The 26,426-nt window shown below is 41.2% G+C and overlaps 2 protein-coding genes across 2 annotated transcripts in view; both read left to right on the top strand.

Annotated features, from left to right (window-relative positions):
• The window catches only part of LOC134573592 (cytochrome P450 2G1-like), a 46,921-nt gene extending 28,179 nt beyond the window's left edge, over positions 1–18,742 (top strand). Inside the window, exons 7-10 of the mRNA XM_063433377.1 lie at positions 831–972; positions 2,674–2,861; positions 14,401–14,542; positions 18,543–18,742. Coding sequence (XP_063289447.1) covers positions 831–972; positions 2,674–2,861; positions 14,401–14,542; positions 18,543–18,742 — 672 coding nt within the window. The remainder of the gene's footprint in view (positions 1–830; positions 973–2,673; positions 2,862–14,400; positions 14,543–18,542) is intronic.
• LOC134572305 (cytochrome P450 2G1-like) overlaps positions 1–19,134 on the top strand; it is a 131,828-nt gene extending 112,694 nt beyond the window's left edge. Inside the window, exon 8 of the mRNA XM_063431188.1 lies at positions 19,108–19,134. The gene's annotated coding sequence lies outside the window, so the exon portion shown is untranslated. The remainder of the gene's footprint in view (positions 1–19,107) is intronic.
• The last annotated feature ends 7,292 nt before the right edge of the window (positions 19,135–26,426 follow it).

Below are 26,426 nucleotides of genomic sequence, written 5' to 3'. Positions count from 1 at the left end.
TTAACTCTGCAACTACAATATAATAGAGCAAACTGATCATATAATTGTTTTGCACAATAACTGAAATGTCCATTTTGAGTTACCTTATGGAAACACACACATTGTACTGTTTATATGGAACAAAAAAAATTAAAGGAATACTCCAAGTACAGCGCACTGTAGTGGTTATGGTGCCCAGAGTGCCATGGCACCACCCAATGTTCATTTTAGAATTATTTTTAATTCTTACCTGGGGCTCACTGGGTGCAGCTTCCCACCTCCACTATCGCCTTCAAGAGAATTGGAAACTCCTTGTCTGAGGTAAGCCGATTAGCTACCCCTGCACTGCACACCACGACTCAGGTGGTGAGTATAGCTATAGGGAGCATCTAATTCTGCTACTAATTACAATGGGAGGCACCAGAGTATCCCTGGTGCTATAACCACTACAGTGTATCGTACTGGTTATGGCATTTGGTGTTGTTCTTTGATGATATATCTCTCACTTATTATCACTATCAGTACACAAGACGGTTGCAAACTTCAACCTTGAAGGCACCATCATCAGTGCATTTAAGCAAAAGAAAGGTCTGGCAACTCAATTGTACATCCAGTGCAGGCTTTATTGGACACAACAGACAATGTTTTAATGCAAAATAGTTTTATTAAGTCAGAATAATTATTGTGGTAGTGTACACCTCCGTCAATCATCTGAATAATAATAATGTGTAAATCTGGAGTAAAATTAAAGTTTGACAACTGTACCCCATGTGTTTACATTTGGAGTAGTAAATAATAGTTTGTATTGGCATTTATTACAATGATAATATAGATCATGTCTGTTTTTACAGGAGAAAAATGATCCAAACACAGAATTTGTTGAGATGAATCTTATAATGATTATTCACAACCTGTTTATAGCTGGAACAGAGGCTGTGACTAGTACACTCAGACACGGAATACTCGTCATACTGAAATACCCTGAGATACAAGGTAGGTACTGACTCACAGAGAGGTACTCTGGCATTAGAGGTGTGTATGGGGAAATAATTGTTTTGTTTGAATATGATTCATTCTGTTTCTAATTTCATTTGTCCCAAATTTGGAAATATCGATTCAAACCAACTGAATTTTGATAGAAAATGGCTAAACTGGTGAATTATCAGATTTAAGAAAATCCTTTTTTCGGAATTTTGCATGCTCAGCTGTTTAACAGATAATTCCCTAATTTGCTGTCCTCTTGTGGGATTTCCATATTTAAGGACACCAATTAGGGAGCTATCTACTAAACAGCTGAACAAATGTAACGAAACCCCTTTTTCTCAATTTTTCTCTTTAAGTTGTTTAGTATACAACTCTCTACTCGTTTTTCTTGTCAAAACAAATGGAAACTAATTGTTTTGATTAATTATGGATCAATTAGTTTTTGTTTAGTTTTCATAGTTGTGTGAAGGTAATGGGTACCGTGTAGATGTGAATAACCCATACCCTATCATTAGCTTACCTTAAATAATCAGACGCAAGACATGGATTGTGACAAACAAGCCTCAGCTTTATTTAATATTAATAAATATTATTAACTTATTATATTAACAAAATTCATTAACATAATGTACACGTAAACATTTCAAACTCGATCCTTGCCAACCACTTGTCATGTATCCATCTTCACCTTATGGTGTTTGCAGTGGAAATTGCCTTCCTAGCGGTAATAGAGGTGCCGCTCAGCGGGCCTGCGCCAGTATGCCTGACTTCTGCAGCATGTCGGTGGACGCCAGCCGATGTGGATCCACGCCATATTATAGCCCCACCCCCCCTGTGATGATGGCGTTGACGTGCACGTGACGTCAGATCTGCAGGAGGGTTATTTAAACTAATTTATCCTTTTACTCATTCCCCTGTCATGGTTTCCCTTTGCTGGTTATCTGAGAGATTGTTCCTGATCGTATTATTTTTGGTATTTGACTTTGGCTTTGTTTTGACTTCCCTGATTTCTGGTATCCTTGACTTTTGGCTTTCCCTTATCGTTGTGTCTCATTCTGTATCCCTGACCTCAGCAAGTATTCTGACTATTCTTGGATACGTTAAGTTCAGACATTCTAAGGTCCAGTTAAACGTTATCCTTAGTCCTAGGTGTGATATTAGTCTGCGTGCTGGATCAACAAAAGTTAGAACACAAAAAGTAAACCACAAATCATATCATATGAATCTGGGTGAAGCTAAGTGGTCCTGGAAGTCTCAGTGGTGTTCGGGAGTTTGAGTGTCCAAAAATACTTCCAGACACTCGACGACCAAACACCGCTGGGCACGTTCGACAAAACAAGATGTTCGCCACCACGTTTCGTACATACGAATCAACGGCCACCCATTGAACCACTTAGAATGTTTGCAGTTTTGCGGTTTGGCAGAGAGTCAAGGGGGTAATTGGTGGCACACGCCTGGGCTGGGTGGTCTCTTGTTCGGTAGTTTGTTCGTTCATACGAATGGGTTAGCAGTGTCATTCGTTTTCCCATTCGTACACTTTCAAATATAAAACTGGTAGTAAATACAAAGTAACAAATCCAGGGGGTTTACAATGTTTCTGTCTGTGGTCCAGGCAATACTAGGGGTTCTGTTACACTATTGTTATCTCAATGCTCTGTCTGTAAACACATTTCTTTCATTAAATATGATTTTTTTTTATTAATATCACAGATAAAATTCAGCAGGAAATTGATCAAATTATCGGTCATGATCGAATTCCAAACTTGAAGGATAGAGCAAACATGCCATACACAGAAGCCACCATCCATGAAATTCAAAGGTTCTGTGACCTCGCTCCCTTCAACGTTCCACACCAGACTACAAAGAACACGGAGTTTAGAGGATATTTCCTTCCAAAGGTAACTGTTTTACAGAATCACCTGATGTTGTTTATAGCATTATAAAATGAATTTGGATAAAACATTTTTTTTTTAAATCATGATATATAAAAAATAACAAAAACAATAAAAAGAGTATTTATAAAACACACTTTAAAGCTATATAATACATATAACAGATTGTGTATGCTTTTCAACATTCTGATTACTGTCCACTTTAACTACTGTAACCTGAAGGTCATAGTCTCAATCACACCCAGATTTCCCATATATAATCCATCATATATGCTACTGTCAGACTGATTTCCTAAACACCAAGTTCTACCACAGCTCACACCCTAAGTGGAGTCATTTTTTTGTTGCTTAATAGTACATTTGCGGCCTGCGGTGCATTTTTTGCAGTCCAATAAACAAAAAAAATAAAAAAAATTAATTGTTGACTATTGGCGGTTACATTGTCGCCTGACATAAAACATCTGTTAGTTTGGTGGGTGAACGCAAAGAATGAGGAAAGCGTCAAATAGGGGACGTGGCCCTGGTCATGGTGCTGCTGGTGTTGGTGGAATCCCTATTGCAAGGAGAGGACGTGGTTGATCTGTGCCAGCTACACGCACAAGTGAAACACCTTCCTCATGTGCGACAGAACCTTCAGCGTTATTTGGTAGGCCCGAATGCCGCTCTACGAATGGTGAGGCCAGAACAAGTACAGGCGATAGTAGTTTGGATGGCTGACAGTGCCTCCAGTTCCTGCACATTGTCTCCCACCCGGTCCCCTGCTGAAAGCTCTGAGTTGGCACCTGCAGCCCATGGCCATCTGTCTGGCCACAGCAGGGAGCAGGGTGCAAAAGCGGAGCAGCCGTCCCCTAGACGGTACGCCTGCTAATGACCACCGCACCCAGGGACCGAGCACACCAAAGCCAGCTCCAAGGAGTTCCCTGGCGTGGCAGTTCTTCAGACAATGTGCTGATGACAAGACAAGTGGTTTGCACGCTGTACAATCAGAGCCTGAAGCGAGGCATAAACGTGCTAAACCTGAGCACAACCTGCATGATCAGGCATCTACATGCAAAGCACGAGCTGCAGTGGAGTAAGCACCTCAAAAACCAAGAAAGGTCTCAGGCTCCTCCTGCTTACTCTTCTGCTGCTGTCTCAGCCTCTTCCTCCACCTCTGGAGTCACAGTGGCACCTGCCACCCTGCAAACAGAGGATGTGGCAGCAACGCCACCACGTTCGCCACTGTCCCCAAGCATCTCTACACTGTCCCATGGAAGTGTTCAGCTGTGCATCTCCCAAACCCTGGAGAGAAAGAGGAAGTACCCCCCTAGCCATCCGCGATCCCTGGCCCTGAATGCCAGCATTTCAAAATTCATGGCCTTTGAAATGCTGTCATTCTGTCACGTCCTGCTCTGTTCTGTGGAGATGTCTGGCCTTGGCTTCTAGTATCCAGTACTCTTGTTACAATTCTTGCTTCGTTTTTCTTGGTTTTTGGTTTTCTATTCTATGTCTGGTTTTCTTTATGCTGGGATTTCTGGGTTCATTCCTGTAATCCATCCCTGGGATTCCCAGTCTCCATGTTTCATTTAAATGTTTGTTTTATGTTGCCACACCCGTTTGTTTTCCTTCCTTCACTCTGTTTCAGTGTTCTTGCAGGCAGCTCCTCAAGGCTTCTGCCCTTTCTTGCAGGTAAGTGCTATATATGTATTTTGGTTGTTTTAGCATACATTAGGCAGTGTAGTACCTGCCAGATATGGGGTACATTGGCATTGTTGGCAGGCTTATGCAATGTATGATCATATAGTGTGACTAAATCCCCATAATTTCCATATGTAGTACTTGGTTATTTCTCCTCTTGTTTTGCCTATGTTATCTTGTCTTGTTTTAGTTTGTATACCCAGTCCATGTACAGTCCTGTCCAGTCATGCCCATGTTATGTTCATGTTTTCCTCATGTCTTGTGTATATGTTCTGGGTTTAGCTTACTATCCTTCTCTGGTTCTGGGTTCTCCTAGTTTTGTCTTGTTTCCTTGTTTGGTGCCTATCTCTAATCTTGCCTTGTTTATAGTACTGGATACTATCTTGCTGCAGAGGCTCCCTATTCAGCTCCTGGGAGGTCTGCTTAATTTCCAAGCTCCTAGTTCTTGGTATCCGCTTAAGCTGATTCAGGGTCTTGGTATGTGGCTGCACAAACGCTGGTGCTCAACACCAGGGGGCATGCGGTTACCCTGCACCAGACCCTGTTAATCCCCCTCCACGCTGTGACTCCTACTCTGAACATCAGGCATACTGGGTCCCGGTCCTGCTCCGCCGCCTGGACACTGTGTCTGGGTTCCGGACACCGGACAGCCACCCTGACAGTATGGCCATAGGCCCTTGGAGTTCGTGGAGTGGACCCTGCAGCTTTCCTGATCTGTTCTGTCTGTATCCTGTCCTGCCTGGATTATGCAGCATACAAGAGTACCTGTATCTGGACCAGTCTGCTGGAGATGACTTCCTCATTCCTGTTCAGTCTGTCTGATTTCTGTCTTGGAGGGGGTCGATCTGCTAAGCAGTTCGGTGGTCTCTGCAGGTATCATCTTGTTCTGCTTCTTGTTCTAGTTCCTGTATCTGGACCAGTCTGCTGGAGATGGCTTCCTTATTTTTGTCGTGGAGGAGGTCGATCTGCTAAGCTGTACGGTGGTCGCTTCAGGTGTTCTCTTGTGATGCTTGGTTCCTGTTTCGTAGTAGTGCTCCTTTTCTGGTGGTTCCTATGCAGGAGGCCTTTTGTCCGGCGGGGGATCCTTGCCTTTGTGGAAGTCAAGAGGACTTTGTTGCAGGATCCGCTCACCATTCCTGGTCTCTGCCTGGGAGCTGTTTGGGGCATCTGGAGTTCGCTCCTTAAGAGGGGCGTTAGGTCACAACCTGCTCTGATTCTGTTTCCTGGTAATGCTTCTGTTTTTCAGTGGACCTTCTTTCGTTGCTGGTGGTTCCTATGCAGGAGGCCTTTCCGGTGGGGGATCCTTGCCTCCGTGGAAGTCAAGAGGACTTCGTTGCAGGATCCGCTCACCATTCCTGGTCTCTGCCTGGGAGCTGTTTGGAGCGTCCGGAGTTTGCTCCTTAAGAGGGGCGTTATGTCACATCCTGCTCTGTTCTGTGGAGATGTCTGGCCTTGGCTTCTAGTATCCAGTACTCTTGTTACAATTCTTGTTTAGTTTTTCTTGGTTTTTGGTTTTCTATTCTATGTCTGGTTTTCTTTATGCTGGGATTTCTGGGTTCATTCCTGTAATCCATCCCTGGGATTCCCAGTCTCCATGTTTCATTTAAATGTTTGTTTTATGTTGCCACACCTGTTTGTTTTCCTTCCTTCACTCTGTTTCAGTGTTCCTGCAGGCAGCTCCTCAAGGCTTCTGCCCTTTCTTGCAGATACGTGCTATATATGTCTTTTGGTTGTTTTAGCATACATTAGGCAGTGTAGTACCTGCCAGATATGGGGTATCTATGTTATCTTGTCTTGTTTTAGTTTGTATACCCAGTCCATGTACAGTCCTGTCCAGTCATGCCCATGTTATGTTCATGTTTTCCTCATGTCTTGTCTTTATGTTCTGGGTTTAGCTTACTATCCTTCTCTGGTTCTGGGTTCTCCTAGTTTTGTCTTGTTTCCTTGTTTGGTGCCTATCTCTAGTCTTGCCATGTTTCTAGTACTGGATACTATCTTGCTGCAGAGCCTCCCTATTCAGCTCCTGGGAGGTCTGCTTAATTGCCAAGCTCCTAGTTCCTGGCATCCGCTTAAGCTGATTCAGGGTCTTGGTATGTGGCTGCACAAACGCTGGTGCTCAACACCAGGGGGCGTGCGGTTACCCTCCACCAGACCCTGCTAATCCACCTCCACGCTGTGACTCCTACTGTGAACATCAGGCATACTGGGTCCTGGTCCTGCTCCGCCGCCTGGACACTGTGTCTGGGCTCCGGACACCGGACCGCCACCCTGACACATTCCATCTGGTGGAGACAGACAGCTTTAAAAACCTGATGGTGGTGGCTGTCCCACAGTACGTGGTTCCCAACCGCCACTACTTTTCCTCGCGAGCCATCCCTTCCCTGCACAACCAATTGCCGGACAAAATCAGGTGAGCACTGCGCAACTCCATCTGTGGCAAGGGCCACATAACCACAGATACGTGGACCAGTAAGCACAGGCAGGGACGCTATATCTCCCTAACTGCACACTGGGCAAATGTAGTGGCAGCTGGGCCTGAGGCGGATAGCAGTTTGGCGCATGTCCTTCCGCCACCGAGGATTGCAGGGCATTTCTCTTTGCCTCCTGTTCCCTCCTCCTCCTACTCCGCTTTCTCCTACTCTACCACCACCTCATCCAGGCAGCGTAACACCTTAACCACCAACTTCAACACAGCCAGAGGGAAACGACAGCAGGCTGTTTTAAAACTCATATGTTTGGGGGAAAAACCCCACACCGCGCAGGAGCTGTGGACAGGCATGGAACAACAGACCAATGAGTGGTTGTTGCCACTGAGCCTCAAGCCCAGCCTGGTAGTGTGCGATAATGGGTGAAATCTCGTAGCAGCTCTGGGCCTAGCCGGTTTGCCGCACATCCCTTGCCTGGTGCACATGCTGAATTTGGTGGTGCAGAAATTCCTACACAGATATATCAGAGCTGCTGCAGAAAGTGAGGGCCGTCTGAGCGCGCTTTCGGCGTTCTCACCCTGCTGCTGCTCGCCTGTCTGTGCTGCAGCATAACTTCGACCTTCCCACTCACTGCCTCATATGACACGTGTCTACAAGGAGGAACTCCACCTTGCACATGCTGGAGAGACTGTGCGAGCAGCAGCAGGCGATAGTGGAGTTTCAGATGCAGCACGCACGGGTCAGTCGCTCTGTGGAACTTCACCACCAATGAGCAGTGGTGTATCCTGGTTTTGTGCTGCCCTAGGCAGGACAAAACTCAGGCGCCCCCCTCTCCCCCCGCGCTACCCCCACCCAACCTTTCCCCCCGCCCCGCATTCTAAATACACACACACACACTCGCTAACAGAAACACACACTCACTAACAGACACACTCACACTCACTAACAGACAAACACACTCACTAACAGACACACACTCACTAACAGACACACACTCACTCACTAGCAGACACACACACTCACTGACATACACACACACTCACAGGCAAACACACACTAACAGACACACACAGTCACACACTAACAGACACACACACACTAACAGACACAGACACACACACTAACAGACACAGACACACGCACACACACTAACAGACACACACACACACAAACACACTAACAGACACACACACTGACACACACACACTAACAGACACAGACACACACTAACAGACACAGACACAAACACTAACAGACACACACACTGACACACACTAACAGACACACACACTAACAGACACAGACACAAACACTAACAGACACACACACTGACACACACACACTAACAGACACACACACACACAGACACACACTAACAGACACAAACACTGACACACACACACTAACAGACACACACACTAACAGACACAGACACACACTAACAGACACACACACTAACAGACACAGACACACACTCACCCACCCACATTAACACATTTTTTTAAAATGTATTTTTAACACATTTTTTTTTTTTTAACACATTTTTTTTTATTTTTTTTAACACATTTTTTTTATTTTTTTTAACACTTTTTTTTTATTTATTTTTCACACATTTTTTTAAAATTTATTTTTCACACATTTTTTTTTTAATTTATTTTTCACACATTTTTTTAAAATTTATTTTTCACACATTTTTTTTTTATTTAACACCCCCCCCCCCCCCCAGCCTCCTTACCTTTGGGATTGCTGGGGAGGGGGGTGTCTCTTCCTCCCTGGTGGTCCAGTGGCTGCTGGGCGATCAGGCGGCACTGCCTGGCGGGCGGCCGGGCGGCCGGCGAGGGAGCACTTCCCCTGAGCTGTCTGCTCAGCTCCCTCGCGCGCCTCAGAGTGAGGCTGGGAGCCGGAATATGACGTCATATTCCGGCTCCGCCTCCCAGCCTCACTCTGCGGCTGGCGAGGGAGCTGAGCAGACAGCTCAGGGGAAGTGCTCCCTCGCCGGCCGGCCGGCCGCCCGCCCGCCCGCCAGGCAGGCAGTGCCGCCCGATCGCCCAGCAGCCCGCCGGCATGTCTGTTAGCCGCAAGGCTAACAAGGCATTTGCCCAGGGAATTTGGGGGCGGCTTTTTTTTGCCGCCCCTGGAAAATGCCGCCCAAGGCAAATGCCTTGTTTGCCTCGCGGCTAATACACCCCTGCCAATGAGTGGGCCTCCATGCGAGACCGGTGTGCCATTTTGCACTGTTTTGAGTACTCCACCAACATGGCCAGTGCCGATGACGCCGTTGTCAGACTTACTATCCCGCTTCTATGTCTCCTTGAAAAAAAGCATTGGACGATGATGGAAGAGGATGTGGCACAGGAGGAAGAGGAGGAGGAAGAGGAGGAAGAGGGGTCATTTCCACGGTTATCAGGCCAGTCATTCACAAGAGGTTTGGAGGGTGGGTTCCTGCACCAGCATAGGCCAGGTACACAATTGTCCAGCCAGGGCACAGTTCTGGAGGATGAGTACGATAAGGAACCGTGTTCACAGCAGGGTGGCACCCAACGCAGATCATGGGCATCACTGGAACGTGGCTGGGGGGATACGGAGGACACAGATGATACACCTCCCACAGAGGACAGCTTGTCCTTGCCTCTGGGCAGCCTGGCACACATGAGCGACTACATGCTGCAGTGCCTGCGAAACAACTGCTGAGTTGCTCACATTCTAACTTGTGAAGATTACTGTGTGGCCACCCTGCTGGATCCCCGTTACAAGGACAACGTGCCGTCCTTAATTCCCTCACTGGAGTGTGATTGGAAGATGCGCGACTACAAGTGCACGCTGGTAGACGTGCTGCTGAGGGCATTCCCAACTGACACCAGGGGCTCAGTGGAAGCACAAGGCAAAGACAGTGGAAGAGGAAGAGGTCGCCAATGCAGCTGGGGCATCGCCTGCACCTCAGAAGGCAGGGTTAGCATGGCCAAAATGTGGAAAAGCTTTGTCAGCACGCCACAACAACCAGCACCACCATCTGATATGAAACATCTTAGCAGGAAGTAGCATTTCAGCAACATGGTGGAACAGTACACGTGCACACGCCTACACGTACTGACTGATGGGTCTGCCCCATTTTACTTCTGGGTCTCCAAATCTGGCACGTGGCCTTAGCTTGGAGGTGCTGGCCTGCCCTGCAGCCAGTGTATTGTCTGAACGTGTGTTTAGCACAGCAGGGGGCGTTATCACAGACAAGTTCAGCCGCTTGTCCACAGCCAATGTGGCCAAGCTCACGTTTATTAAAATGAAGCAGGCATGGATCCCACCAGACTTGTCTGTACCTTGTGCAGAATGCATGCATCAGGAGTTGAGCATTTCTCCATGCATCAGGACTTCAAGAAATGCACTGCAGGCCGCAAATGTTTCTTTTTTTATATGTCCCAATATTTTGGGGGCTACCCCAATAAAAAAAAAAGTGTTGGCTACCTCTTCCTCCTCCACCGCCGCTTCCACCTACACCGCCACGTTCACCGCCTCCTTGTGAAGGCCTTTTCTCCATGCATCAGGAATTGAGCTCAGTTTGAACAATGAAAGAGAATACCCTGCACTCCAAGCCTCTGTCAAATAGATAATTCTGGTGATCGTCCTGACAGCCATGCTTTAGATTTTGATTTATGTTCTTCCAAAGCTAAAATCAAAGATTCCATCTAGTGCTATTTTATGGCTCAGCTGTATTTTTTATTTTTTTGTTATTTTAAGTGATTTCCCTATCCACATTTGTTTGCAGGGCACTTTTCCTACTCTTACCCCCATTTTACTTACTTTTGCATCCCTCTAGCCTTTTCCAGCACTTTTTTAGAGGCATTTTTGTGCCCAAAAGTTTGGGTCCCCATTCACTTCAATGGGGTTCGAGGTCAAGTTCGAATCCGAACCCGGACTTTTTTTCAACGTTCGGCCGAACCTGCCGGACCTGAACATCCAGGTGTCCGCTCAACTCTACTCTTAAGCCCATACATTGTAAGGCTCAATAATCACAGAACACAATAGGCGTGTACAGCACACAACTAAACTATACTGAAAAATACTAATCTTAGGGCACAATTTTCTGTGGAAAAAGAAAATTATAACTGATTACGATGGCGTAGTGTGGGGATATTTGTGGGATAATAATAGTAAACAGTTGAGAATTGCCCACTATTTCAATTCTCTAGATCCCAAAGATCGTTATCATGTAAGTGAAATGTATTCCATACAAATAAAATCACAATTTGTTATAAAAATAGATACAATTTATTGTGACAAATTAAATAATAATAATATGTAACATGCGTGATAATAATCAATGAATATTTAGTATAACATAGTATGCAATACAATGGCAATATTAAAACACGTTCCAATGTTTACAGCATCAACTGTCAAGACAAGATTTATGAGGGTACTTCACACACAGAAAGTAACTTAACATAGCCCAGCGAAAAGCCATAAAACCTTAGCTAACAGTTACTGAATAACCCTTTCAATGCTGGCTAGATCCTCCCAGGCATTTAATACCTATTCTCATGTAATTTTAATTAAAATAACATTTAAACCAGCTCATTAGTCATTTCCTGGAACCATCCAATAAGAATACTCTACCAGATTCTATAAGCCGAATGTTAATTTGCCTAAAATATATCTTATCTTATTTAGATATCTTTAATTAACCTGGATAAAAACAACGGTATACTAACACGTGATAATAATCAATGAATGTTTATAATTATGTTTAATTCCACCTGCAGAATGGAATGTTTATAACTATATATTCTTTAGTTAATTAAAATTTCTAAATATTGAAATCTGACCGTGATTTATCCAGTCATATATCATGCTATTAGATTTATTTTAATGAATCTAGATTTATTAAATAGAACCAGCATAATTACCAGTTAGGTAGATATTCTCATCAGATGAGTAGGTAGTCTCAGGAACTTGAATGGAGGTGTGTTTGGTTGCATGGAAGTGTGTAAGTGTTGCTTGAGTGTTAGCCCAGAGTGAATGTCTGTCATGGGTCCTTCTTCATGTCCAAATCTGGAAGCCCAAACTCCAACTCACTTCTCCTCCGACTCTGCCTTTCTTAGCCTGCGATCCTCTCTCTTCCATTTGTCCTAATTTTTAAAGGGCCAGGCTTTCTATACGTCATTAGGTGATAAGACCAATAGGAAATTGAAGGTGTGGTTACCTTGCAGATAGCAATTTAGGTATTTGGTCCATAGAGGGCAGTATCGTCTCACTTTCCTGGTGACGATTTTGATGTCATTTGGCTTATCTAAAATGACCATTATAATTTAAATTTACTTGTCAGTTCAAAGCGTTTTCCTCAGTCTTGGTGTCTACACTTTTGATCGTAATTTCTAAAATGACAGTTATCAACTAAATTTGACCCCTAACTTACAATGGGATCTTGTAAAATTTAGTAAGTAAAATTAATTATTTAATCTTCTCTGTCACTAATGTCTGTGTTTAGAATTATTTCTATTCCATTAACATCTAGACAGAGCATCCATCCCCCGTTTCATTTCTTATCACTTAGCTTGTTTATACAATGCATTCCTTAACTCAGGCTCAGTGGTTAGTTACAGAAAGGAAAGAAGACATTTTGTGTCTTTGTTAGCCTGAAATAGAAAAATGGAGTCTGCTCTGTTCTGAGTGACTCTGGCAATATCCACTTTTAATTTCTATCATAGCACAAAATGTCTGCCGATATAAATATCCTGACAGTAGCCAGTGCACAAGGGGGACACACCCGATGTGTGAAAACTAGGAATAAAATGCACAGTCCCAAAATAAATTGAGAACATGCTACCTGGTCATAAAAGAAAGAAAATAAAAATGGATAGACAACCTAACCACAAGTAAATAAACAGAAATTAATAAATGAGACAAAACACTGTAAAAAAAATTACAAAAACGTTATAATGTTATACTATCTCTAATATTAGCTACAATAGTGTAATTTAATACCTATAAAAACACAACCACAGGAGATACACCAACAGATGCCTCAAAGTGGCCTACCAATGTTCCATCCTTTCAGAGCAAATAGACCTTGTGAGAATGGATCAAACCAACAGCTAGTGAACAGATTAGATGCATATGTACCTTTGATGCTTGTTGGTATGCTGTGAATGATAGAACGGGTAGGTACATGCCCATTCATTACTCACATGTTCACTAACTAAGCACTTTTGTCTGCACATCATGCACATGGTTCACTTTTTATGGTTATTTATCAGCTATTCCGATCTCTGCCTCACTTGTCTAGTTAGCTTATCAGGGAGAGAGGGATAATTTCCTTTTTTATACTCACCCTGTTTCTGTCCCTATCTATTTTGAATTAACTCGTTGATGAATAATGTATATAGTAGCTGGTTGAGTTTGATGTACATTTTACTGGGTCCATTGGTACCATTACCACATACCCCTCTCTAAATGGCATGCGTTACTGTCTACTGCACATGCTACATACTAGATTTAATATGTTTTTTTTTCCCCCTACAGCCTTACTATTTTCTATGTGCCATGATTCACTGTTTAGTACGCATGCCACATATTTGACTAGGTGTGGCTCCATCCTATTGAGTTTGATTCTACCTACTGTTCTTTCCCCTCTCCCCTGTGATTTAGGATTTCATTTCTTAAAACATAGTTATAACTTTCTAGATGGGATTGATACTGTATGAGAAAGTGGATGCATTCCTTACAGTACTCACATTTAGTGTCCCTGTGGCAATGCATTACAATTAGGAACTCTTGAGGCATGTGAAGGGATTTTATGTCCCTCACTAAAATTTGATTTCCTTTTTTCTTTTATTCCTGTTGTGCATTGCCACACTGCATTATTATTATTCACCTGATATATTTTATCCAGTCCGTTAGAAACATTGGCATCTACAGCTCTAAGGTATAGTAATGCTGCATCAAACAATGTTCTTCTCACTGATGTTTGCGTCATACTTATCTCTGCCTTGAAATTTAATTAAAAATACACATGGAACAAAATAATTTTAAAGATTGGATAAAAATAAAAAAGTGTTGATCTAATTAACTACGGTAAGTGGAAACAAAGATAGTCACATTCTTTACAAACACAGCAAACTCAAACTCTTGGTAAAGAGTCCATACAGACAAAACAAGTGACAGGGAAGACAATTTGTCTCTGTATTATCAGGCTGTACCTGAGCACAACCTTTGTGCACACTTTTCTTTTGTAAAAAATGGCGGAAATATTTATAAATCAAATGTATTGCCCAAGAGATTGCGTATATTAAAAAAAAAAAACAGCGTGGGTTCAACAAAAGCATCAGATGTAATATCTGACATATTTAATAAATTGCAGGAAATAAAGCCATACATAAATTATGTGCCTTAAGATAGAAACTGGCCAACGAAATGCTATGTAACAACTCACTTTTTTATTCCTTTAGGGTACTGAGGTCTACCCCCTTCTCTACACTGTTCACCGGGATCCCACAAAATTTGCGACCCCATTCAAATTCAACCCGAACCACTTCCTGGATGAGAACGGAAAATTTAAAAAGAATGACGCTTTCATGGCATTCTCTGCAGGTAAGGAAATTTTACATCATCATGAATATAATATTTTACGGGGTTTTAGATAATGAGTGAAAGCTTTATATTAACAGTAATGTTTATACTTAGTTCAGTTTATATAAGAGGGCATTTTAAGGCAGAGCGTGAATGTCTTTAGTCTATTGATATCTGTACGTTTATGGACAATGATTTTATAGAGACATTTTACGCAACATAACCACCCCAATCCAGTGTATTTTACATGTTGCCTAGATTTTCCACACACTGTGCGCTGGTTTAATGTCAAATAATTTATGAGCGGATTGACAAAATCCAGGCTATCCGTGGCATGTGGAGACTGCCTCTTCCTTGACCACATTGACATGATTAGATGACACAAAACTTTGTAAAATAATACAATGTGAGCAAGATATTACTTTGCTGCAGAAGGATTTAGATAGACTGGAGGACTGGGCACTCAAATGGCAGATGAAATTTAATGTTGAAAAATGCAAAGTTATGCACTTCGGCGTAAAGAATACACAAGCAACGTATACCCTTAATGGAAGCGAATTAGGGATAACAACACACGAAAAGGACTTGGGAATTGTTATAGACAACAAACTATGCAACAATGTGCAATGTCAATCAGCAGTGGCCAAGGCCAGTAAGGTATTGTCATGCATGAAAAAGGGCATTCATTCTCGGGACGAGAATATCATTTTGCCTCTCTATAAATCACTGGTAAGACCACATATTGAATATGCTGTGCAATTTTGGGCACCTGTTCTAAAGAAGGATATCATGGCACTAGAAAAGTGCAGAGGCGGGCTACAAAATTAATAAAAGGAATGGAACATATCAGCTATGAAGAAAGGTTAACAAATTTAAACCTATTTAGTTTAGAAAAACGTCGCCTGAGAGGGGATATGATAACATTATACAAATATATTCAGGGCCAATACAAACCATTGTGTGGAAATCTATTCACAAACCGGACTTTACATAGGACACGAGGCCATGCGTTTAGACTGGAAGAAAGAAGATTTCGTCTAAGGCAAAGGAAAGGTTTTTTACTGTAAGAACAATCAGGATGTGGAATTCTCTGCCTGAAGAAGTGGTTTTATCAGAGTCCATACAGATGTTCAAACAGCTACTAGATGCATACTTGCAAAGACAGAATATTCAAGGATATAATCTTTCAATGTAGGGTAATAACTGCTTGATTCAAGGATAAATCTGACTGCCATTCTGGGGTCAATAAGGAATTTTTTGTCCTAGCTTGTTGCAAAATTGTGCTTCAAACTGGGGTTTTTTTTTTTGGTTTTTTTTTGGTTTTTTTCTCTTTTGGATCAACAGCAAAAAACAGGTGTGAGGAAGGCTGAACTTGATGGACGCAAGTCTCTTTTCAGCTATCTAACTATGTAACTATGTAACTATGTAACTATGACATGGGAGAATTAACACCGCTGCGTGATTAGGGTCAGTGATTGCTTAGACAGCATTGATTGGCTGAAAACATAAGCTGTAATTCTGAACAGCTCATTGAGAGTTATAGTACGTTCCCAACAGTATTAATACACAATACATACAAAATTGAACATAGAACAGGTAGGAAATATATACTTAACCATGACAAGTGCATTCTGTTTTGAGATATGTAGAGAGGGATCTCTTAAAGGATTTTAGGCCTGGGGAAGATTTGAAAGTGTAGGGAAAGGAGGATCGGGCTGCTTTCTTTTCGTATTGAGGTAGACTAAATAAAGTGCTGGTACTGGATCGGAGGTTATAGGAGGTGGGAACAACTGGGGAGAGCATTCTGCATTCCCAGAAAGTTCTTAAACACAAGGCTGGAAAGATGAAAGGTGCGTCTGGATTCCAGCAACAGCCAGTTTAGTCCTTTTAGCATGACACAATGGTGGGTCCTGTAATTACATTGTAGCACAAATCGGCAGAACGAGTTATACAATGTGTTGAGTTTATTAATGTGGGATTGCGATACAGATGCATATACTACATCCCCATAATCAATGATTGGCATCAGCATTTGCTGTACAATCTTTTCCTTTACTGTAGGTCTTAGGCAGGATTTGTTTCTGTACAGGGCACCTAGTTTTGGATAAAGTTTAGATGCAAGTTTTTCTTTGTGCAGGCCAAAAGATAGATTGGGGTCTAACATCATACCCAAGTATTTGAAAGAGTGGACTGCGGTCAGTGTGCTGTTTGATTTTGTTTTGATGCATGGATAGGAATTTTGTAATTGGTGTAATTTATGTTCTCTTCGAAAGATCATTGTGACAGTTTTGTCAGTGTTTAGGAAGAGTTTGTTTTTTGGATCCACTTTTCTACCTCTGTAAACTGGTCTTGGAGCACCGCCTCAAGCTGCGGTAGATTGGATTTGCTTGCATAGATTACTGTGTCGCCTGCGTACCTGTGTACATTTGAAGATTTGCAGACATTAGGCAGATCATTTATAAATAATGTGAATAGTAGGGGGCCGAGAATGGAATCTTGGGGAACACCACACGTGACTGAAAGAGGGAGGAATTCGCTGTCAGAAATGGACACATATTGCGAGCGATCCGATATATACGTTCGAAACCAGGTTAGCGGACAATCACCAATACCTGAGTTTTTTAATTTGTACAGTAGAATGTCGAGGTCCACTAAGGCCTTTGAAAAATCAAGGAAAACAGCCCAAGTTAGGTCTCCTTGTTCCATGCCAGTTTGGATGTCATTGCAAACTTTTAAGAGGGCAGTTGTAGTGGAGTGATTTGGGCGAAAACCTTATTGATCAGGGGTCAGATAGTTAGAGTGTTGGTAATACTCACAAAGTTGCGTATGGATGCATTTTTCTAAGATTTTTGACAATACTGGGAGCAATGATATTGGGCGATAGAAACCAAAGTAATGTCACCACTTTTATGGATAGGCACTACTCTCGCAGTCTTCCAAAGTTTGGATATGTATCCACACACCAAGGATTCGTTAATTAGGGTTGTGAGAGGTTTAGCAATTGCCGGCGCCCTGAGCTTCCACAGTATTGCTGGGATTTGATCAGGTCTAGACAGGTTTTTCATTTTTAGATTATTAAGGTGTTTCTTAATGACACTACTAGGTACAGGTCTAAAATTTAACTTCTCTATATTGGGTCTTTACAAATTTAGTGGGGCCTGATCCACATTTGTAGTTTCTGGATGTGTGGAAGCTTGGCAATCAGAGTGGTGGAACATCCAACAAAATAATTGTTAAAGGCATTTGCTACATCTAAGGGAAGTTGCAGGGTTTGGTTATCCACTTTGACAGTGGAGGATTGGGAGTGGATTGGGGGAGTGTTTCTAGGGTGTGATATGTCATTGTTCAGATTTTCACAGAAATATTGGGCCTTAGCCAATTTTGTTTGTTTTGTACATATATTTTGCCATTGTCTACATGCACAGTGATCGTTCATAGAGCCAGTACGTTTGAACTTTGACCACAATGAATCCCAAAACTGGTACATTTGAATGCAGTTGCCTGTGATCCAATTCATATGTGCCCCTTTTACTCTCATCTTATGCAGAGGGGCATGCAAATTCCAAACTTGTAGGAGTTCAGACTAAAATAATTCAACTACACAGTCTAGATCTGGGATAATGTTTAATCTGTGCCATGGAAGGTTCCTGATGTCATTTAGAAAGGATTCAAGATTACATTTTTGAAGGACCTGGTGATTTGAACCTTGGGAGAGGATTTAGTAACCTTTATTTTGTGCACGCAGTACACTAAGCAGTGGTCACTGAAACTGTTAGGGAGAACACCGTACTCCAGGATTCTATCAGGAGAAGTAGAGGGAATCCAATCGAGCAAGGTATGGTTATGGATGGCTTTTAATGTTGGGGATGAGATTAATTGCGTTAGCTGCAAAATCTTAAACAGCGAGCTTATTTTTAGGATTCAATATTAAAACCTCCAAAGATTAACAGTTCACTTTTTGGGTTTTGAGCTATATAAACTACTCTTTTACTAAATATAATGCTATTATGTCTTATTACAGGCAAGAGGATTTGCCCTGGAGAAAGTCTGGGTCGGATGGAATTGTTCCTGTTCTTTACAACCATTCTTCAAAACTTCAAGCTGACTTCAGAAACTCAGTTTACTGACGCTGACCTCATTCCAAAGCTGTGCGGGTTTTTAAATTCCCCCATCCACTACGAACTCTCATTTATTCCGCGTTCTTTTAAATTTACTTCATAAAAATATAAAAGATGCATATAACTTATAACTCTAAACATAATTCTCATATAACAAAACAATCAAAACTTGTAAGCAGTGTCCCCACGTTTCAATAACATGATACAAAAAAACAAGTGTTTGCGCATAGTGTTAATATATCCTTAATATTAAAATATTATAATAATTAAATAATAAAATACCACAATAACAAACCTTACCAGGTGTCCTTCAACTGTTAATACTGTTAAAAAAAAAGTTCAGAAATCTGAATTGTGAATGAAAGGTGTTTGTATTATCCAATATCCTCTCTCTCGTCCATTCTATGCTGCACACAGAGGGGGGGGGGGGGGGGGGGGGGGGGGAGAGAGAGGGAATGGCTGTCCTAGGTAAAGGAGCCTATGTGCACAGACACACCGGAGGGGGGATGAATTGAGTGTTCATTGTCTTTAGATTGGTGAATACTGCACAGACATTTAGGACATTTCAATTTAACCATGATCACTTTACAGCCACAAACAGCCAATGATGTGGAAACCATAAGTGTACACACACACTGAACTCAGGACTGGATAATGCAAAGCCCTTTCATTCACAATTTGGCCTGTTATACGGTATTGTAACAGTATTTATTATCACTTAAAGGACTTTGATATTGGGGGTATATCCACTAAGCACTGACAATTGTTTCTTGGTATCTCTCTGAGACTGCTCAGTTTTTTCTAAGCTGGAATGTATGATCCTTTGTGGCAACATTTGCTGTCTCTGTGAAGTTTGGACGCCCAGTGTCTCTAAAGAAGTCAATCATCACATTAGTATAAATGATAAAGAAATACATTGATGATCTGTTAAAGATTTAGCATTGTTTGAGTTCATGAAACAGCCTTTTAGCACATGTGATATGGAGATGACTGATATTGTTGTAGAGTTAGCTTCAGAGCAGGATAAGCCTTAATAGGACCTTAGACAGCTGCCTAGCACCCAGGGATCCCAGAGCCATTTTCTTAATTTTGATGTTTCAGTTACTCAGTTGATAAAAAAAACAAACAAACACCAAGCCATTAGTAAAACTTATTTTAACAAAGTACTTTTCTACCCTAGCCTTACATTTTGTGTCACTATATTCCACTCCCTTTAGAATATAAGTTCATTTGAGCAGGGCCCTCAGCCCCTCTGTTCCTGTGTGTCCAACTTGTCTGGTTACAAATACTTGTCTGCTAGTTCACCTATTGTATGGAGCTCTGGAATTTGATAGCACCTTCTAAAATATAATAATAATAATAATAATAAGTAGAAATAAGTCCCCTAAGAGGGACCAATAAAGTCTATTTATTATTTTCAGTTCTCATTACGCTCCATGACTACACTAAACGGAGCATTACTATTCAGGGTATAGAGACTGTTAGTGGGAGCACTGTTTAATAATAATAAGTACCTAACTTGGTATCCTCAAAAATAGTAATCCTACATAAGAATACCAAATAAGGGAGCTATCTACTAAACAGCTAAATGGGTCAAAATTAGAAGAATAAAAAAGCCACTTTATTAATCTTGACCTTTCAGGCAGTAGTTTAGTTCCCTAATTTGGTGTCCTTCTGTGGGATTACTATTTTTGAGGATACCAAATTAGGGAGCAGTCTGGTAAACAGTGTCCTAATTTGGTATCCTTTTGAATAAGGGAAATAATGCTTCTGAATTTAATTTCAATTCCAAAATTCTTCCAAATTTCATTTTGTTACAAAATGATAATATCTGAATTTTGAACTATCTGAAATTCAGAAATAATGAATTGGAATAAAACGAACTGGCCGTGCACATTTCTCAAAATCCAAATTTCTCAAAATCATAATATAAAATGTATCTAGAGCAGCTTTGTAAGGCAAATGAAAGTCTTACTTACCTGGTCATTTTCTTTTCCCGGCTATTTATATGGCAGCATCACTTATGGGCTAGCTCCGCCTCAGTCGGATCAGGACAGGAAATAACCAATCAAAAGGAGACTGAATGTATAAAAAGTCTTCACACACCAGTTTCAAGCTAAAGAAAAAAGGTGGAGGAATTTTGATGCTGCCATGATAAATAACCAGGAAAAGAAAATTACCAGGTAATTATGACTTTTAATTTTCATCTTTCCTGACTAATCATGGCAACATCACTTATGGGTAATACCCAAGGTCAAACCAGTGGGAGGGAAAACCAAATCTCACGTAAGACAAGACACTAGATAAGTGCAAAAGAAACTTAATTGTTTTGTTCTGAGAAACAGAGGAAAGTACTCCCTTCCCAAAGGTTGAGGAAGAAGAGTCAGGTCCTGCTTGTACTGATTGATAGGAGGTTGAAGGAGATGAACAAGTTGTTGCGTTGCAGATGTCATCTGGATGAATCTCTGACTAATTAGCCCAAGATGCAGCCATGGGTCTGGTTGAATGAGCCTTAATATTTTCCAGAAGAGGCAGGATGTTCTCTTGATATGCATCTAAAATAACTTCTGAAATCTAGCATCTTAGTGTGGAAGGGGAAGCAGCTTCTCCTTTGTGAACATCTGAGGGCAAGACGAATAGTATGTTGGCTGTCCTGAATTCCGAAGTGGTAGAGAGGCATTTAATGCATTCTCCCACATCCAGCTCATGCAGTTTGATTTATTCTGGTGAGGAGGGAGATGGATAGAAGGCTGGTAGCAACACTTCTTGATTAAGGTGAAATTTAGAAACAACCTTCAGAAGGAAACCTTCTCTTGGCTTATTATTCTGTCGTGGAAAATAAGAGAGTGGAAGTGTCACTGGAAAAGGCTTGAAGTTCCAAAATCTGTTTTGCCATGGCGATGGCTCCCAAGAACACTGCCTTGCAGGTGAGGTGTTGGATAGAAATCTCTGAGAGGGGAGCAAATGGAGGTTCAGTCAAGTAGTTTAACACTAGAGGAAGTTTCAATAGAGGAGACATATTTCTAACTGGTGGAAGTATTCACAATGTGGCTTTGGAGAACCTGTAAATGAGGGGATTGGAGTCCAATAATATATTAGAAAAAGCTGACAGAGCTGAGGACTGGACTTTTAATACACGTTGAGCAGACCTGCCTGCAGAAATGCCAGGATATGAAGCTGAGAAGGATGCTGGAAGTCAATGGAATTATTTTCTGCATGTTTTTAAATGTGTTCCAAGCTGGGTAGTTGCATGAAGAGGTTGATGGTTTTCTTGCCTTGAGAAGGGTGTTTGTTACAGGTTCTTATAGACTCGGGTTCAAGAGGAATTTCCTTTCAAACATCACACCCCCAAGTTCCATCTGGAGGTATTGTGTTGCTGGTACCTGGTTAGGAGATCTGAAAACTCTGGTAGTTTTCAAGGAGGAGCTTGAGACATTTTCAAAAGTAGCGCATACCATGGTCTTCTTGGGTATGATGGCAATTAATATCTTCTCTTCCATCCAAATTTTCTTCAGGACTCTAGAGATTAAAGGCAGAGGAGGAAACATAAACCCCAGATCGAATTGCCAGCTTTGTGAAAGGGCATCTTGTCCGAGGGATTGATGATCTGGTGTCAGTAAAATGAACTGAGAAACCGGGGAATTCTTGTGGTTGGCCATCATGTCGATCTGAGGTATGCCCCACCTCTCTGTCAGGATTTTGTAAATGTTGGGATTTAAACTCCATTCACCTGGGTAATGAGGTAATCTACTAGATGGTTTTCTAGTCACGGTAAGCAAATGGCCTTTAACCCCTTAAGGACACATGACATGTGTGACATGTCATGATTCCCCTTAATCCCAGAAGTTTGGTCCTTAAGGGGTTAAACCTTATAGGTGATGTTGAGCCCAAGACATCAAATGGGAAAGTTCTTGTAGGAGTTGGTTACTTGTTGTACCTCCTTGGTTATTTATATAAGCTACCACTACCCGGTTGTCCATTCTGATTAGAATCCAAGGGCTCTCGATGACATGCCTCGATTTCCTGACAGCATTTTGTAAGAAATTATGACCCTCTTACAAGGTTATTCTTCTAGTGAATGTGTGAAAAATACATGTGTCAAAAAAATGTATTGTTAATATTGATTTAAGATACTGATATAGATATTAAAGGAATATGCACAATACACATAATAAACACACCCAGTCTATAAACAAAATATGCATAGAAAGAGGGCAATACTTAAACATTTAAATGAAGATCTTCCCCTAGCGCCTTCATCTTGGGTAATCTGGCACAGTCCCTCCCAGTTCACCATAGCACTTCTGCTTTATGCGCTGTCTTGCCCAAAAGAGAACTGACCTCCTTGGCTGTTGTCCTTTTTAAGACTTAAAGTCTTCTCTTTTGATCTCTTCAACCCAATTCTGTAACAATTGACCAGTTAGGGTAGGTTTCTGGCTTTGTAGGTTCGGAGCAGGTCCAAACTGTTTTAGAGACAGGATGGTTTAGGGAATACAAATAATTCCATGGTAACACCTAGATGTTAATAAAGAAAGACATTTTGAGAATGACCCACCAAAGTGGGACTTTCCCAAGAGATTACCATTAATTGAAGCCACTATATCAAGGTAAAATAATCAAAACTTTATTAATTTGGATTAAAACATTTTAAATTATCCCTTGATCTTACATACCACACTACAAAGGTTTACTTTACTCAATATATATTAAATACTCTCTATGCATGTTCAAAGTATCCAGCAAACTCGCTCTCCCTTAGTAGTCTATATTACCTGGTCGGCACACGTGACATATTATGCTGATAGACATACTAACTCAATAATGTCAATATATGGCTCGTCATTGGTTCTATTTTATTAAGTTAGACCACAGGTATCTTTCTCTGTAAGGAAGAATGAGCTGGATTACGTAATCTTCAGCTACTAATTAGTAGGAGATTATCATAAACATAACGTAAACTGATGATTGAGTGATGTCTCATCGACGGATTGGATGCACAACTTCACAAGTGGGCGGGCCCTCACCCTATTTAATCGACGGAGTGCTATGTTTGAGTCTCTTGAGAAAGGTGCAGTTTGCGCCGAAATGCGCTTTGAGTCAATGGTACTTTCTGGGTGGCATGCACTAATGTGCATCTGTTTTTAGTTCACATGGTTGTTTATGTAGGTTTTAACCTTAATTAATAAAGTTTACATAATTTTACCTTGATATAGTGGCTTTGATTAATGGTAATCTCTTGGGAAAGTCCCACCTTGTTGGGTCTTTCTCAAATTTTATTTTTTATTGTCTAATTAAGGGTTACCTCCTATCGAGATTACTTTAAGTAACCAATTTCAAGACTCCTACATATAATCTATGTGTAGTAATCTCTCTGATTTATACACCTAGATGTTAATTACTCTGACGTTTTGATCTCCTGATAACATGACCTTTGCAACCTCCTTTTTATATGTGTTTGAGTAAAGATGTACACAATATATCTTAAAATAACCCACTTAAATGTTAAAAAATAAAATGTTGTCAGCAACACTGCTGGAGGCATGTAACCTATTGTTGCTTTAGCTGGATGTTGAAAAAAGCAACTGAAAGCTTTGATCATTATCACACTGTTATCAAGATGGCCCCTAGTTGTGAAACCAGTCCAAATACACAGAATGTTATATACAATATTGCAATGTTTTGCATATCAATTTCTTACAATATGAGATGGTTCTTAGTTCCTGGAGGTTTGAGTGGAGAGTCCATTTTGTTTGATTTCAGGTGCCTTGAATCAATGTCGTGTCTGTGTGTGCTCCCCAGCCTGACAGGCTGGCATCTGTAGTAATGGTTTGTCAGAGTGGTTTATTTAGGGGAAATTCTCTGAATAGATTCTTTTGTTGTAGCCACCATTTTAATTTTTTTTTCCACTAGAAGAGGAATACAAATAGGCCGATCCCAATTGGATTTCTTGATTTGAACTGATTCAGAAAGTTCTTCTGAATCAGTCTGGAGTTCCAGTGGGACCAAGGAACAAGACCGATCGTGGATGTCAGGGACCACAGCAGACTTGTAGATTATGGCCGAAACTGCTGATTCTTGAAGGATTTGAAAAATGTCCTGCTTGATTTTCATAGTTCTTTCTAAAAGAGGTTGATCTTTAAGTCTATGGTATCTATCAAGACCTCCAAGAACACCGTTTGTTTTAAAGGGGTTAAGAAGCTCTTTTCCTTGTTGATCATCCAACTGTGTTTTTGAAGGCACAATAAGGCTTGATTGGTGTGGGATACAGCTTTCTTGAATGTGGGGGTGATAATCAGAATGTTGAAGCGCTAGACTTAGGCCAAATGGAAGACCTCTGAACTGAAAGGGTCTTTTAAGATTCAACAAACAGAGAAACAAGAAACATTTAGTGATGTTTGTGAATGGGAATCTGATAATAAGCATCCCTCAAGTCTATCGATGTTAACCAGTCTCCATGGCTTGTAAAGATAATAATAGTGGAGATGGATTTCATCTTGTTTAGTTCCTTTAGATCTATTATGAGTCTCCATTTGCCATAGGACTTTGGAAGATGTGGAACTTCTTCTATGACTCCCAGTGGAAGAAAATTTGTTATATTTCCTGATATGACCTGTCCTTTTCCAACTAGAGGAACCAAAGACTTCTTGAAAACATAGATTTTGGGGAAAATCTCAAAATCTATCCTGTATCCTTTGACAGGACCCAGGATTCTGAAATATCTTTGGCCCAGACTGGATAGAAGTGCAGGAGTCTATTGGTTCTAATATTTGAGGAAGAAGACTTAAAACTGCTACAGGATGAATTACTTACAGGACTGTAGGTTCTATTATCTCAAAAGGATCGATCACAAAATCTGTTGTCTCTCCAAGATGACAAGTAAGATCCTTTTTTACCTTGAGGAAGAAATGTTGTCTTGCTGTCAGTGGCTTTTCTGAAAAGAAGGTCACCCTGAAAAGACAAGGAGCATAGGGAAGCTTTAGACGCATAATATGCTCCACATGAATGACGCCAGAGAGCTCTTCTATAGACAATCCCATGTTCTTGGCATCATCCTTGTTATATCCAAGGCTGCCAGCTACCTGAATACCATAGATAACTTAAACAATCTGAGGTTATCCATAGGGTGTTCTCTTCTTACTCCTCTTCCAGGCTCTGGATAGAGTTGTTAGGGCAAAACCGGATGAAGAGCTGAACCTATGGACAAATATGCCTTGATTAGATTGGCAACCAGTCTTTTCTCCATAGGGTATCTCCAATATGCCATGTAGTCTATGGGAAGAGTGGAGCTTTTGGCTATCTTAATGACTGCTGTGTCTATTTTTTGTTGGTAGATGTTCAGGATTTAAAAACCTTGATAGCAAAGGGATGAATCATCGAAGTCTTATTATTTAATGGGGATTTTTTTAATATGGATTTTTGTGGATTTTTCTCCTGTTTTCCCAATTCTTCATAAATCATATCTATAATAGTTGGATGTATTGGAAAGGTGGACTTCGATGATTAAGGATCTTCACAAAATCGGTTATATTTCATATTTGTTATCTCTGTTCTGATATCCTGAGAGTGTCTCTGATAAGGAAGATTCATTTCTCTATGGGCTTTATCCCTGAATTTTAGTTCTTCCTTGAGAGAAATTTTTATTGGATTCCACTACTTCCATCATGCAGTAAATGCAAGTTCACTCCTCAGGTGCAATTTTACTGCAGCCCAAGCAGCAGTTGGATCTATCCTTAAACCTCCTTAGTGATCTTTCCCGGCTCATGCGTGGGCTTTAAAACAAGGCTATA

The sequence above is a fragment of the Pelobates fuscus genome, chromosome 9 (assembly GCF_036172605.1).
Source record: "Pelobates fuscus isolate aPelFus1 chromosome 9, aPelFus1.pri, whole genome shotgun sequence".
Lineage (NCBI taxonomy): Eukaryota > Metazoa > Chordata > Amphibia > Anura > Pelobatidae > Pelobates > Pelobates fuscus.
The sequence above is the reverse complement of the archived record's forward strand: the minus strand, read 5'-3'. Positions and strand labels throughout refer to the sequence as shown.